The sequence below is a fragment of the Diorhabda sublineata genome, chromosome X, assembly GCF_026230105.1.
Source record: "Diorhabda sublineata isolate icDioSubl1.1 chromosome X, icDioSubl1.1, whole genome shotgun sequence".
Taxonomy (NCBI): domain Eukaryota; kingdom Metazoa; phylum Arthropoda; class Insecta; order Coleoptera; family Chrysomelidae; genus Diorhabda; species Diorhabda sublineata.
The window spans coordinates 36741655-36759172 of NC_079485.1; the positions used below are offsets into that span (position 1 = coordinate 36741655).

Sequence of the window (17518 nt, forward strand, 5' to 3'; positions counted from 1 at the left end):
AGTACATTATGAATAAATTGAAATAAATGAATGTAATAAAAAAAATGTTAGATTTTAGCATAAACGTCAGGAATCACGGATTTTTGCTCTGAGGTAATTGCATCCTTCATATTAGATAACTAAATAAAACACTCAAAGCTTTAGTAAATGAATTTATTAGAAAATATCGAACAGAAATATTAAATAATGTAACAATAATAACTACACTTTTTATGAAATTGTTGATATAAAATCATAATAATTGTAGACTGAGGGTTTGAAAAAATTATCAGAAACTACAAGTAGTACGGTCCTGTATATATTGTGCATTTTACAGCTACAACATTGTTAGTGGGAAATTCGAATTCCTATTCTTTATACAATATATGCGTTCTTGAAAACAAAAGTTCTATGTTATTTGCTTCAAATAATTATTATTTTATAAAATAGTAGCAATAATGTGATCTATAATAAAGAAAACGCGCTAAATTCGTTTTTAAATAATCTACCCCACATCACCGTTAGTTTGATAAATGCAAACGAAAAAGCAAACGAATTTAAAGTCTTAACCGAAATTATACAAAAAAATGGTGTTGCGTACTTTTCAAAACAATTACTATAGCCGAAAAAGAGTGGGGTTAGCCCTGGTGAATAGTGAGTAGGGTGTATGGTAGGTAAATCGAGAGCGTCGAGAGTATATCGCGTAAGGATATAAGAATATTGGAACAAGGATGAAAAGGATAAAGTCCGGTGCCGTGGTCGGACGAAAACCCTCAGTCAGAATCTCGAGCTTCCGCAAGTAGAGGGGATGAGAGCGCGTAAAAGTGGGGAGTAAAACAAAATAAAATCGTCTTTTGGTGCAGTTCAAGTTTCAACGGTTCGTCAGTTTAATACTGCAACTGAAAACAACGAATACGGAAAAATATAATTATTGTTATCCTTATGGTAAAATTTTTAAAAAAATATAACAAATAATTATGGATGGACTATCGAGTAGCGAAGAGAACGGCAATGTTCCCGCGCCTATTTCGAGTAGTTCGGGTAACTCAAATGTTCCGGTGGTGTTGGGAAACTGTGCTAGTGGTAGTTTAAGTGCTAGGCACTCACCAAAAGTGTGCGTAACGCCTGCTTCACAGATTCTGCTCCAGAGAAATTCTCTTTCTCCGAATGTTCCAAGGAAAGTGATGAGCAAGAACAACAACAACACAAGTTAGTTTATTTACAAACATAACTGACCTTATTTTTTTACATAACCCTAAAAATTTCTATTTGTTAACATAATTCAAAACAAACTTCAGTTGATCAAATATTAAATGATTTACTACAATACCTAAATTAACTTAGTGAAAAAGTGAGAAAATTTCTTTTGTGATTTTGCGTTGAATTAGACTTTCCAATTTCAAATAGAAAGAAGTTCTTTAAAAAGTATATATATGGGGGTTACTAGTTTAGATTTCTAAAAATACGTACTTTTTTTTAATTTTTCATACCATGTCGAATTGATTTTATTCATATTGAGTTTAAATTTTTTTAATTATAAATATTTGTTGGAATTGTACGTAGTTAGTATTTGCCATATTTATTAGTGATTTATAACAAATTACATTCGATTTAATACTCTTCCTTTGGCAGAATTTTGATCATTATATGTACCTATAAAGAAATTTAATATGGCTTAATATATATTTTCTAGTAATATTCCCACTGATTTTTCATTGTATGTCAGTTTTTTCTTTCTTATATCGACATTTTATAATAATAATATGATCGTTTGCTTTTTCATATTTTATCATTCCTGTCTTTGTCTATATAATTATGATTACCTAATAATCATAAAATTTCCAAAGAAATATACATTTCTCATTCATATGTTCCAGTAGGCTTTTTTGTAGAAATAATTATAAATTATAGCTGGGAACGTACTTTACACCCAATGATCGTACTAGAACTAACCTATGTCTTTGCAGGATACACCGATTGATATTCACATACTTTTCTTCACTTTGCTTTGCTCCACGTTGTTTGTTAGGGAATCCGCATTCTCGCCGCACAATTTTGAATGTGGTATACTTTTAAATACCTCAAAACCTTGAAACTTAGAACATTAACTAAAAACAGACGTTTTTTCTTCCTAATATCCTGTTTTGATTAAAAAAAATTAACTTTAGTCATAATACTTAATTGAAATGAGCACTAGTATTTCCACGCAAATGAATATTTTTTGTATAAATTCATACCTACTTTAAGGTTCGATATTAAACCTTTTACATTTGACACTTACTACATATTATAAAAATCATGTTGAGTATTACTTTGAACCTGAGGCGGATTTAATTTATTCAACTGACGTATTGGGGTAAAGAATGTTCCAAAATTCGTTTTTATATTGAGTTATTTCAAGTCTTGGCTAAAATTCACTGATTGTTTTATTCCAAGGAATTTCCAGTACTACGTCTCCTAATTATATTGCAGAAATCGAGTTTTTGGATATAGCATCATCGATTAGTTTGAGAATTACGACTATTACTAGACTAATAGCATTATATTATTCTCTGAATAAACCACTTTATAATTATAACGAATATGAGGATCTCTTTGGAGTTCTAATCCCACAACAGAGGCACTGATTAATATTTCTTAAAAACCGGCCACTTTCTTTCAACACAGGCAAATATGATTTCAATATTGTTTTAATGTTCAGTATATTCAATGTATAACAATTCCAAATATAATACCAAACAGTAAACCGTCTTACTTGACTTTAAGACTTAAGTTCGCAGCATATCAAAAACTTTCTTATTATTAACATAAGAAAAAAAAGATATTCTTTATAAAATTTATGTGTATGTGTAAAACGTGAATAAGCAATGGAGGTCGTTAAAAAATATAAGCTATGCTTAGAAGCAAAATACCGACCATTGTTATCAAGAAAATTTATTGAAAATAGTTAATTCTTGTATTATCTATTTAATAAACTTAAACTTAAAATAGAATGCTAAATAATAATTATGCAATAAGTTGTTAACAATAGTTACAAATAAATACAAAAAAGTATGTAATATCTTTTCTATCAAATCACTATTCAACGTACCCATTTCCTTTTTCAGTACGACAAAATTGTCTTGAGTCATTTTTTATAATGTTCTTCTGAATGGTTACCGTATAATTATTTCCTAATGCTAGACTTTCCTAAATCCCTTGTTTGTCTACATTCTTTTTGAAGTAAATCCAAAACTAGAATTTAATATCTAAAGACCCGGATGATTAAAAATTTTTGAATATATATGTATTCATATTCATTTTCTTTAAAAAGATTTTACTAAATATTGCTTTACTCACAACATGCTTTATAACATGTTGCATCGTCTTGCTAGTATGTATCATAACCCTTTGCCGTTCATATCGCCATTGGTAGATCATCGAGTGAATCAAACAGTCAAATATGTGAAAATTATTTTATATTTGCGCCACCAAATATTTTTTTTGAATTAACATTGATCATAAGTCGTAATTTTGAAGTTAGTCACTCCATCATCGACAATTTTGAGAACTCATCTTCAACTCTAAACTTATAGGATAGACATCTTTATAAGAAGTAAAGGTAATTTTACGTTTAATGCAAGATATGTAAATATCATGGAACATCTATTTAAAATGTACTTAAGCTTACTTATATACTTAATAATAAAACATTTTCTCATATGCTGCGGATTTAAGCGGATATATTGTGCAAGTTCAAATAAATATCCCTAATATTCAATAATCTACGACTAATAAAAGAAATATCACTACCTGTGTGTTGCGGTTATATTTCAAACAATACGTTGCGAAACAACATTTTTCCTCAAACTGTATTTTATGAAAAATAACGATGGTTATTTTTTATTTCATATGAACTGAATAGTGCACTTTTAAAAGTTTGCTGATTTGTTTAAGAACATTCCATATTTCTCTTCGATTACTCTTCGTTCTCGCGTTGCAACCAGTAAATTTTTTGATCGCACAACAAACAATTCTAAAATAACGGTTCTGATTACGACTAGTTGTTTTTCTATAGCAATAAACATTTCATTCATATTCGATACAATATTATTTAAAAATATTACCAAATTTACACTATGCAACTTGTTTGATATTTTCTGAAACTTTTATGAACTCTTTGCAGAAGCTAAAAGACGGTTTGGGTGCATTATTCGTTGGAAGCTAGGAGGAAATATATGGTAGTGATTTATAGCTAGATTTTGAAAGAAATGACAGAGAATTGTTTGCAGAGAAACAGAGACTAAAAATATTTTGAAAATCGACAGTACAGTATTCGAGTGCTAAGTAGGAGGACAACATAATTAAGCTCAGCAAACAGAGGCACACAGATTTAACCTCCGTCGTGGGTAATAAAATACTGATTGTCTGTGATCATTACCGACAGGCTAAAGCTTATAAAACACTTATTTTTGTTGTTAAACATTTTATATTGCTTATTAAGACATTTTGTCGTTTTTGATCACAAAATGGATGATGAGTTTAATTCTCCTAAAACCGTTATTATCAACGTATGTTGATACGCATCAGTTTTGATTTTAATAATGTGTCTAATATAAAACGACTGTTGAAAAATGTTGAAAAGAATAATTAGGATATTTTGGGAATACATTATATTGTATTTATTTACAATTCACAATTATTTAAACATTAAATAAAGGGTGATACGAAAATGCAGAGCCACCCAAATCATCCTTTTTTTCAACGATAACATAAAAATTGATGCAGTAGTAACTGTACTTGCAGTTATTGAAGTAATTTAAGGAAGATTACTGACAATATTTTTAAAAATGCTCTACTTTCTATGTTTTTGTAATTCCGCTCATGTCTTTCAAGTATTTCATCTTGCTTCTTGTTACTTTGTATTTTAGTTTTCACATCTGAAATTGACTTGTATACGGTTTGTATATAAATGTTTATCTTCACAACCAAATTCTCTTCATGTTTTAATAATTACCTTTGGTTAGCATCATTAATATCTCTGATCAGGACCATTTCTCTTTAATCGTATACCAATTTTCACGAAAGTCTCTATGTACTACAATATTTGAGGTCATACAACAATGCTTATGATTTTTTTCACGCCATTTTATCCTTCCTTTATCTTCAAGTTGCATATCTATCTAAATATATTTTTAAATCAATATAAAAATAAAACATCTAAAAATCCAGTCTGTATATATGTATATATATATATATATATATATATATATACATATATATATATATATATATATATATATATATATATATATATATATATATGTATGCAAAATTGTAGGTATGTTTTGTACAGGAAACGGATATACTTTGGTTAACGAATAATCTACCTGAATATCATATCTAATCATTATGAAGACAAAAACTATGGTCATTGTTAGTATCGCAGCAATTATGAATTATACTGAGAACAAAAAGTTTTTTTTTTAATTTTTGTTCTTTCAAATTATTATATCTATCGTGACAAGAGTATAAAAAGATCATTTTCTCGAGATTGTGTATAAGGGGGTAAAAAGCGTAGCATTATACGTTGTGGCATAGCTGGACTTGTTTTATTTCCTGAATCAAATACAGAAGTTTTTTTGCTGAAGTGCAAAGAGTAAGATGAAATGATATGAATACTATTTTGCATTACATTTTACTTAAAAAAACAATATTTGATAGACACAAAATGTTCTCCAATTTTTTTCTGTTAAAATAAGGTGACCAAGTCATTTTCAGAAAAACCGGGACTCCGCCTATAATGTCCCGGTCTCATATATCCAGGAAAAATAACAAGAATCGCCTCGTAATAAAAAGCAGACTTTTTGATACTATCAAGACTTTCCTTTAAACTCTGGGGAGCGATAACTCCATTTACTATAGCTGTTACTTTAGTTCTTGCCGAACTAAACTTTTTTGCAATAGATGAATCATCAAACATGACGCTATTAAGCTTATTAGTACTATCACTAGATCTGAAAGTTTGGTGATGTTTTACCGTGTGGTAGGCTAATGTAAGCTCGGCTGCTCGAACTTTGATGCTTCACTTGACTGTGGTACAACAAAATAATTTTGTAACGTCTTACTGCTGCTCGGAGCACTAAATTTTTTTGACTTTATGTGATCAACTATGTCCGAACGCCCACCTTGACTAATACTAATAAAAGAGTTACACACAGAACACGCTGCTTCATAATCGAAACGACCTCTCTTAATAAAGTTACACTCCTTAGAATAATTGTCACTGAATTTGCACGCACGTTTTGGCATTGCGATGAATCACTATTAATAAACAAGAACAACCGGTATTGGTATTACTTTTACCTGACACTTGACTGCACTGACATAACCTCAACCACTAGTATTTTGGCTGCAACAGCTATAACTAGGTTAGTGGGCGTTGTTAGTTCACATGATTGCCAACAGTTGTAGTGATTGTAGCACCACAGCCAATCAAATGCAGATGTGAGTCAAAAGTAACCAAGCAAAATCTATGTTAAAACCTAATGATAAACTTTATACGAAAATTCTTTTTCAATCTAAGTTTTACTAATAGGGAATGCTGTATTTTATTTAATAAAAACAAACAAGTATCGTAGTTTATTCTTTTGTTCTAGTTAAAAATGTAACGGAAAATCTTAAATTATATCTAATCCTGCTAAACTGTATAAGCTTTGCAAGTACTTAATTAATTATATGAACATAAGTCTGAAACATAAAATGAGTATATTTGACGTCATTATAAAAATGTTTTCAAATAATCCTAGATAATTGCATAAGAAATTTCATTCCGTAATTTCATGCAAGCTATTATTCTTATTTAAACGAAGTAAAATAAATGAAGAGGAGTAGTACATAGTGAAATAAAATCTGTAAGTTCAATAAAACTTTTGTCCTCGACTGTACTTTGTGAAACTCCAGTCCGCTATGAAATTGTCTGAACCGGTGGATGAAAAACTGTCTCGGAAACTTTTTACTGGTGGTTTTTTTCTCTAGACCGACAAACTCGTTGCCGACTAGTTTTTACCCTAAAAATTTTTCGAGCCCGAGAAAAACTCTAAATTATCGATTTCATAGCGCTACCGAAATTGAAGTGGGCATTCCACTCTACAAAAAATGCACACAAAAAGTTGTTCGATGTATAAAGAGATACAGGACCGAACTTTAACTATAATTAAGAGAGATAGACAACTAAATGTGACAAAATTAAAAATATAATTAAATCAAAACAATAAACACAATTGAAATGAAGGAGATATTATTAAAATCATGTTCAAAACACAAATAAATTAAAATTATAAATACGGAATCCAAGGTAACAGAGACATGTAACAGGTTAAATAAACGAAAGTAATATCGGAAATATTATTGAATCTCTCGTTTGTTTTTGAATTACTTTCTTGATGACTCTCATCCTTCATTATTTGTATGGCTTTCCATAGCATATATTCATAAATAGAGCTCTAGACTTTCAATTAAAATAATGTATAGTTTTTCGATTAGTGACAATTTCTTAAAATACATGAGATGTCAGTAGAAGTTACTTATTGGACCATGGTATATCCGTAAGACTAAATTAAGAGACATTGAGCAATGTTAAAAAGGGTAGTCAACCACATATTTTACCTAAAAATATTTGAGAACTATTCACTAGAATTTAATTTCAATTATTCCTATTATCGAATTGTCATTTTAAAATTTTTTAAGCAAATCATTAATTTAATTTATTTTAATAATTTTGAATGTATTGATTGAAATGTAGAAACTCAATTGTACATAAATACAATGTGTCAATTTTCAGCACTTGATAATAATTTTTTCATGGATCATAATAAGCTTACCTAATTCCGGCTTACCTATATGTGTGTGAAATTGTGTTCAGCCCAGTCCTGAGAGATCTGTCTACGATATTAAAAAACTTATCCCATTTGCTTGGCCTCGATAATACCGTACGATTCAAAAGACGAAAGCAAGTTTTTGTGACAGAAGAAATATTTTATTTTCTTGCTTCATATCATTTGTTCTTCGTTCTTTTCAGTTAACTATATCGAATTTAATAAATAAACGTAACATTGGTTTTTTTGTTTTTCTTTCACCTGAGTTCAGTCTATCATATTCGTTTTGGACCTCGGATTATACCGAAGTTTTCTCTTAAAAAACTCGAGAAATCGATATTAAGTTTACTTAGGTTTTCCCAGTGTTTAAAAATTGTATATGAGCTGTGACTAAAGGTGCAAGTGACTAAGTATTACGTATTGGTGTTTTTTGTTAAAGTGCTGAAATTGAATATGTCTTTGGAAGGGAAACTTTTTATAAGGTAATTGGACTCCGGAATCTGTTGTCGTTCATGTTCAATATTAACTAGGTACTCTCATTCATATTCCGGTTTACTCTCTTTATATTTACAAGTGGTAGGTATGTAACTTCCCGAAAAACAGACATACTTTTTTGATGACGTTTTTGTCTTAAACCGTTGTTAATAAGTATACAAAATTTCATAAAGATTATGAATTATTGCTCCGGTTATCATTGTAAGTCATTCTATTATATCAACTTACCTACATGAACGTTTCTACATACGCGTTTTCTTCTATTATAAAGAAGTTATTACATTCATAACGAAATTAAGAGTATATAGGTTTAGGCCACTTGACATAGAACAAAACAATCAGATCAAATTGCATATGATGAATCTTGCACTCACAAACTTTCGTCTTTTTATTCAATATAGAAGAACAGATCCCACGTAACAATGTATAGGTTTCTATCAAATATCGTGGCGTTATACGAACTTGATGAATGAATAAATTAACGCCTTTCTTTTCTTTTCCATTCTAATTTCTATGTTCATGTTTAGAATCATAGCAATTTAGGTCAATTGATTTCCAAGGAAATTGGGCCGCTCCTATATTTTCCAAACTAATTTTCATCTCTTATAGGTATCAACAAAATTGAATAAGTGTTACCAAAACCGTAGAAAAAATTAAGATCGTCTACGCCAGCAAGTAAAAATTCTAGTAAAAATTTGTAATGGGAAACTACATTATGTGCCATTCTAATACTGTTATGACTGTGTCATTATGTCACTGATTATAGGTACTTTTTAGCAATGTAATCTACAAGGAAAAATATTCGAAAGTTCGAAATGGGACGAAATAGTTAACAGTTGCCTCTTCTCTACAAAAATAATAATAATCATCTATTCGCATTCGAGAGCATAAAATGAGAAATCTGAATGGTAATGATTAATTTTTCGTAGGTTACTCGTATATGCGGCTTAATATGCATGAACATATTATTGAACATAATAAGGTGGATGTTTTCAACAAAGCCTCTCTTAATATTTTCTTCATTGATGTAGAATGATAGAAAATTCATATATTTATATTTTACTGCATTTTAAACATCATATATATATATATATATATATATATATATATATATATATATATATATATATATATATATATATATATATACATATATATATAAACAAAAATTAATTACTTTTTGAATGAATTCATAAATATACGAAAATAATTTTGCTCTACTTGAAACTTTTAGTACAATGATTAATCTCGCTAGTCATCTTTCTGTAAATGTTGAAATTTGTCACCGGAATGTACAAGAAGCCGCTACTACACTGAGAAGCAAGACATTTTTTGTATCCGCCTTGATCTTATACCTCTAGTTTTTTTGACAGATACCTCAACTGAAATTGGAATTGAATTGCAGCCATATTGCTGGTATTTATAAGAGTTTCTCTAGAGAGTTATATATTTATGTGCATTCTCACTATAAATAGTTTTTTTTCCAGAATACCAAACACAAGTTATACCGCGATAATGCAAATCACTTGTTATACTTATATAAAAAATTATTACATTAAGAAAATTACAAAATTGCGATATTTTATTTATACAAGAAACAGTTCACTAATAGGACAAATTAAATTAAGAGGATCGGCCGAAGATATTACAATTTACTTACATACAAAGATTATTGAAATGAAAAAAAAATACTTCATCATTAATGTGCAATAGGTCAACCTATAAGTTATTGATTAAATGAAGTGGTGCAAAATTATTTAAATAGTATTAAGATGACAACAACAATTTTCCAGTTTAGCAACAGAGCAAATATAAATCAAATATATGCTGCTTGCTGCAGGACAAATTTTTAACAAACCATATTTATATAAATATTAAACCATGAAGCAGATTAGATAGCTTTAGCTTATTTTAGATAACGTTTATGGTAAAACATAAAAATTTAAATATTTGTTTGTATTTTCATAAAATTACCTATGTACTAAATTGGTCATTTTAAAATGCAGTAAAATTAAACGAGTTCCGTTCTAGTATTTACATAATTAAGTATTGCTTTCAATTTAGTGAACAGATTATGTCTTCATTTATAATCAATATACGATCTCTTATGATCAATAATACAGTTTAGAGTAGTAAAATAGCATCTAAGATGTACGATATGTTCAACGGTAATCAATTCTACCCTCTAACAACAAGCACACAAAGTATTCCCCTCAAATACGTTTATTCTTTGTAATCATTGGCAAAAAACTCTCACCCCCTTTTGAATCGAAAAATATATATAGTAAACGGGTGGTAACCGTCACCCTATAGATTCTACCCCCAGTTGTTTACTATAAAATGGCCTAAAAAAGCTAGGGGTAGGAAAATATGGCGACCAGTTGTATACTTCCGTTACGAGGCGTGTTTTGCATTGTACCAAATTTGGTAGGTACTACTCGATCTAGGATTGGGTGTTAAATGTAAGGGGGTGGGTCAGAACGTATAGGGTTGCTGTTTAGTGTACCGACTACAGGTAAATTGTTACCTTCAGAGAAAGGCGTTTTTTAGGCACTAGATTAAAAAAAGAAGCTACCTCGTCAAGAGTGGATATTCTTTAAAGAATGAGATGGAGGTACATACTCATCAGGTGTGGGATTCTTGTTTTTTTCTCTTCATGATGTAGTGGTTGTACTTTTTTAACGTCATAAAAACTACGTGAGAATATTTTTTAGATAATTAAAAATTATTTTGCATGTCCGGTTTTTTTATAATAACTAAAAAATGCATATGTGTGGGAATATGATTCCATGCAATTTTTTATTGAAATTTTATCGATATGCTAATTTTCTTTTTCATTACTATAAACTTTCAGTTTAATTTCTATCTATATTAAGTGGAGTACAAATGATTTTTTGCAGCTCTCTGTTTTTTAAATACTGGATATTTACAAAGAAATATACTTTATACTGTTCGTTGTTTGACGTGGAAAACTATTTTTTAGTCAGTACAAATAATATTTCTAGAACTTATTAATTAACTACTTAAATAATCAATTGATTATTTTATTTCTAATTATCCCATGTTATTATATTGTATCTATACCAAGGGAACATAAAATTTGGTTTTGATAATCAGTCAACCAGAATAGTAATAATATCATATTATCATTTTTACATAATCGATAATTAACAGGTTTTATTTACTTTTACCTACTAGGTAGGTATATAACAATAATAAAATTATGGGGACTATGTTTAAACGTTTGATTAGAAATATTTAGTATATCGAATATTTGAGGATTAGCAACTTAGTCTATTCGCCACTTTAAAAAGTAAATATTGGGTGTATTGAAAGTCTGTAACGCGGAAGTTGTCTGGTTGGATAATTAGTAACATTAGAGATACAGGGTAGGACTGGAAGATTAGAAATCATTTCCCCAAATTTGAGTCTGTAAAAGTTACTCTTCATTTTGAAGCAAGATATAAATTTGTAAAGATACAAATAAAGGGAAAACTCTGTCAAACTGAAATATATGTTTCATATTGGGGCTAGTTCTTGGTTGTGCTCCACTTTCTCGGTTTTATTTTATATATTGGGTCGAATAATGTCTTTCAAATTTTGTATTGACCTAAAAATATTTTGATCTTGTGATATAATTATTCGATAGACCAATACACCTTATCATTGTGAAGTTTTCCTTGTAAATCCTGGTGATATAATCATTTAAAGAGGCTACGTTACATTCAGTGCAATTTTGTTTATTTATTAATATAATATAATAGTGATAATAATAGTGATAAATAAAGTTAAATTCATACATTATTTAATTACTCGCATTAATTAACATGAAATTGCTTCAGTGAACTTTTCCACAATTTGTGAGAAATTATCATATTACAAGAACAAACATCGTTTTCTAATAGCATATATATATTAAGTGAAATGTATTAATATATGTGTATAAAAAATATTTTACATGATACCTTGAAATATTTTTTACAATTAGGTATGTGCATGACTTCAAGGTTCCAATTAAGAAATTTATACTTATTGGCAACATGAGATTGCGAATATTACTTAAAAATAGAAAACGGGTCGTGATTCAAAAAAGGTGGGCAACTTCTGTTATAAATAATAGTTTCAATATTAGTAGATCTGAGTTCGTAATGTTACATTGTTCTTTTCATGTTATAATGATCCAAGTTTACAAAATAATTAACCTTCTCACAAACCTTCAATTATACTTTTATATATATATATATATATATATATATATATATATATATATATATATATATTTATATATATATTTATATACAATAAGAGACCGTCCTGCATGAATTTTATTTAATCAAGCGACCCTTCGGATTAATAGTTTTTTTGTAAATCTTAACGTTAAGCAAAAAACGAATATAATCCTCTTCGTTTGGGCCATCAGTTCATTTGCGTGTGAACTGTACAAAAACCCTCGTTGTTATCTATCCATTTAATATGCGAGAACACGGTGTGTCAACATGCCTATTTGAATAAAAGCACCCACGAAAAAAACCAGGTACATCATCTTTTGTTTTTTTTTTCGGACCTTCCAAGACTTTACCCCTTTTCTCACACTGGGCGATCTTTGAAACTTTTTTAGGAATAAAAAAACTCAAATTTTAGATATGCAAGGAAGTGGAAGGTAATGTATGCGAATATTAATAAAAAAAGTACTCAGGTATCTCGTAATGGCGTGTTCCTACCAAATAATAAAAGGGCTCGATCCTTTCTGAAGCGACTTATTATTTAAATTTACGTTTGCCCTTTTATAATGAGAATGGATTTATTCACCTGGTCATTATGATCTGATAGTTCCGTTTAGGACATATTTTAGTTTTTATGGAGGTATTAAAAGTTTTGTTTTGTTTTCAAGCTTCAGGGAGAGTTTTGAATATTGCAGGCAATAAAATATTTTTAATATGGGATGTTCCTATTTTTTTGAGAGCCATTCTCATGTTTGTCAGTTTTTTAAAAATTTTTAGTACTTATTATCATAGAAGCGTATAATTTTGCTTTAATTTACCATTCGTGGAACGAAATCGATTATAATTAAAAGAGAAACTCATCCGGTGTATGTGATGATTGTGAATTTGATTGAACTAATTCATTTCATTATGTAGTCTATGCGTAACGTACACAAGCTGTATAAAGGGATGAAACACTTAATACTTAACTCTTAAAAAAGAGCCTAATAAAAAAACAGATCATACGTTTAAAAATGTAAAACACCTTGGCTTACCATATGAACAGCTATAAAAAAATAAAAATTTAGTTCGTTAGAACAGAGTCAAATATAAGTTAAATAGAATTTTTAGAAATGGTTCATATACATAAAATTGGGAAATTGATAATAAGGACCTAAGCAATATGAGTAAACTTCATAATTCTATTTTGAAAATTTCAATGAAACTATAGATCATTTGAATTGATAGTTTCTTATTTTTCGTATATTAAAATTTGATAATCCCTAAAGTGTTAAAACAGATAAAAAACAGGTGGTGAAAACTTTGAAAATATTTTCTACTAAATAATACATTATTTATTGAAATAGATCCAACATAAAAATATATTTCCTAGAATTACCTCTGTCGTTTCAAATTTTAAGTCGAAATATGGTCTGCCGCGTCGAGTATTGAAATACATCTCTTCGGATGAATCTAAATCCATTGACCGGTTTGTATGTTCTTTCATCTCATCAGAGCTGTTGAACACACTTAAGTTGGGATTTTTTATCGAATTGAACTCATCACCAGCCAGCCTTGCTATTTGGTCCGTGCAATTGAAGCCGAGGCATTTTGCTGCCTTCCTAACTTCCTAACCGTCAGTTGGGTATTTCGACTTGTAGTTGTCGATGGTAGGGAATTAGCCAAGAAAGTATGTAAGTGTTGTATCCTTTGAAATAATGCGGGCATCAACAATTGTAGGAATTATTTCAAGTATTTCAATATATTAGGCGTACCTCGTACAATACCAGATATTTAATTTATATTTATTTAATTATTTAATATATATATATATATATATATATATATATATATATATATATATATATATATATATATATAATGCCAAAAATGGTGTGATAGAAAGACCCAACAAGCTTTTTATTGATTGTATCTTCCAGAAAAATTTTTACAGGTACATATAATGTTTGCCTAAACGCAGTTCTCTATATGTATTTTTACAAAATAACTAAGACAGTGGTTTGTATTTCAATGTATTATGAATTGGCTCTTTTTATTCAATGCTGTTAACTACTTATGAAAAGTTTCAATTTTTATTTTATAAAAGTCTTTGTGCCACACCTTTTGTTCACATCAAATCGAACAATAGATACTGCAAATAAAATTTAGGAAAATAACCAAATTTTGAATATATTTTATTTATGTTAGATTATCGGCATTCCTTTCCACATAATATTTTTTAATAAGGCTGAAAAATTTCTTTGAAGATGCGCAGGTCTGAAAAAAACTACCAAAACAGAAATGCAGACACTGGGTGCAACGACAATTGAGAAATCGATAAAAGTGCAGGTCAGGATTAAATTAGAAATATAAAAAATGTTTTGAAATAATTCCTTTGTGAACTTGAATATTATAATGCATATTTGGCATAAAATTATCATATATCTATGATGTATTATAATGGTTTATAGGTTTCTCCACCACCTGGATTTAATTTTGTTATGAAAATACTAATATATAATACAGTTTTTTATATTTTTTTTAAAACAGATAAATATCTACGCTCGATATATCGAAAGGTCCAAGAAATTAACTATATTAAGTATTACTCTAATACATATTTTTGTATTGTACTTTACAATAATTTCAGTCCCAGACGATGAATACAAAGTATTCGAAAGTTCGGAATGTATTAGAGTTAGTAATCTTTGGTGATTACTTTTGCTACATTGCCATTAAGAAAACGCTCATAATCTAGCTGGCAAAGACTTCGTTCCCAAATCCATATATATATATATATATATATATATATTTTCTGAATGTTCTTGATTTTAGGTTTCTTCTGTTTTAAAATTGGTTTTTTTTAATAATTTTCCAAAGATTCATAATAAATTCATGTTTCAAATATTTCGTTAAAAACTGATGTTAAGTCGAAACGTCAATTTTTTATTTAATCTTATTATTATTAAAAAAAACTAATTCTAAAACAGAAGAGACCTAAAATTAAGAAAATTTAGAAGCATTAATATATGAAAAGGTCTAAGAAATAAAAAATTTGTATATATCTATATATATATATATATATATATATATATATATATATATATATATATATATATATAAATTTTTAGTCTGACTATTTTTCACGTTTCAGGAGTGTAGTGTAGGTTTCATCTTAAGTGAAAAATCCGACTCATTTTGTTAAATCGCGTTAATAAGGCGAATTGAATGAGGAAACGCGGTGCCCAACGCGCGAATAGCTAAAGCATGCATAATTCTTTAGTCAGTATAATATGGCAAATATCAAAATACGTTCGCATTTGATCAGATGTCCAAAATTTTATGGTCGTAAATACTGGTGCAAAGTTTTCATACCCAGTGTTTGAATCCTTCTTTTGTGTAGTTGTATTGCCTTTCAGCAAATATTCAATGACATACTTTATTTTACCCATTTTTAGAAAAATATCCACAACGTTTCACTCATACAATTATCAAACAGAAACTAAGTTTCCAAATGGCTAAAAGTTTAGTGCGATTCATTCAACGCATGCGTAAATATATTTCTCAACTTATATTGATAAGTGCTGACATCTTTAGGTGAGGGTCGGAAACTTTTCAGACAATCCTCTTTGTATGAGTTCTTACTAACACATTTTACTTTTTAGAATAGTTTTTTTCTTATTTTTGATGGGTATAAGAATTAGGCATTCAATAATTTGCCAGTTTCAATCATCCACTCTATTATAAAACTTGTATATAATGCAACAATATTCAGAAAGAAATATGTACCTACTGGAATCTGCTACCAATATTTGTTTGTTTCAGTATTTCCTACATCATATCCAAACAATCAAGCTGAGCTCCAGTTATTTAGAGTGATGCAAAATGCGTCTCTACTTCTCTATTACGATACCCTCCTAGAAATGGGTGGTGACGATGTCCAACAGCTGTGTGATGCAGGAGAAGAAGAATTTTTGGAAATAATGTCATTAGTAGGTATGGCGTCCAAGCCACTACATGTCAGGAGGCTGCAGAAGAGTTTACAGGAATGGGTAACTAACCCATCAAAGTTTAAAATACCTTTAGTGCCGGGTGAAGACTTTGAATTAGAATTGTCAAGTCCTAGAGTGACTAGTAATCATGTGTTTTACTCTGATAGCGGTGATAATAGTAGGACAATGTATTCTCCTTCTCCTGGTGGTGATCTATGTGCCTTACCTCCCGTATCTAGCCCTGGCTTGACACTTAGCAACAAAAGGTAAATAATTTTCTCAAATCCCTAATCGTTTTTTAATTCACTCTCTATATTTGTTTTCTGAATATATAATAATATGTCCCATTGAAGATTTCATTGTTAATTTAAATTATAGAAGAAATTGGATGTTACCCATTTTCTGCTGCCAGGGTAAAAATCTATTCAGTTTAGTGCATATAAAAGAAAGAATTTTTTGACAATAAATCCAAATTATATAAATAGTCTACTGAATATTATACATAAATTAAATATTAGCAGCATTCAACAATTTAAGTTTGGCATTGCTGGAACTGAACTGGGAGGACGGTACATTACTAAAGCGTACCATTCATGTCTATGTGACAATAGTCTCAATCACCATTAATTGGGTATCCTTTCTTTAATTCCTCTTCTCTAACTTAAATTTGCTACCGAAGGATGAAAAACTAATCTTTACAGAAAATGAATTAAAATAAAATCAATTAGTTAGAAAAATTTCTCCACGATAGTAAATCTAATCCACTTATAATATGATTCACACTTTGCTGACACATATCCATATTCTGAACAAGTGCCAGTTTTTACTTGAATTATTTAATACTTAGGAGAGTAGTAGCTGCAGATTGAGTAACTAAGATTGCATTCAATTTATTAGTTGTCTAAAATTAGAAATCCAGGTCAAAATATCTTTTTAAATTTAGTTAATAACTTCTAGTAGTTGATCCATTTTCAAATGGTTGGAAAAAAAATCA

At 29.1% G+C, this 17518-nt stretch overlaps 1 protein-coding gene across 2 annotated transcripts in view; it reads left to right on the forward strand.

Moving 5' to 3' along the window:
- Positions 1-703: 703 nt before the first annotated feature.
- Positions 704-17518, forward strand: part of LOC130451462 (NGFI-A-binding protein homolog) — a 29965-nt gene continuing 13150 nt past the window's right edge. For both annotated transcript variants that reach the window (XR_008910736.1, XM_056790482.1), the window contains exons 1-2: positions 704-1188; positions 16358-16790. Coding sequence is in view for 1 of the 2 variants with exons in the window: in XM_056790482.1 (XP_056646460.1) it covers positions 957-1188; positions 16358-16790 (665 nt within the window). In the remaining variant the exon portion in view is untranslated. The remainder of the gene's footprint in view (positions 1189-16357; positions 16791-17518) is intronic.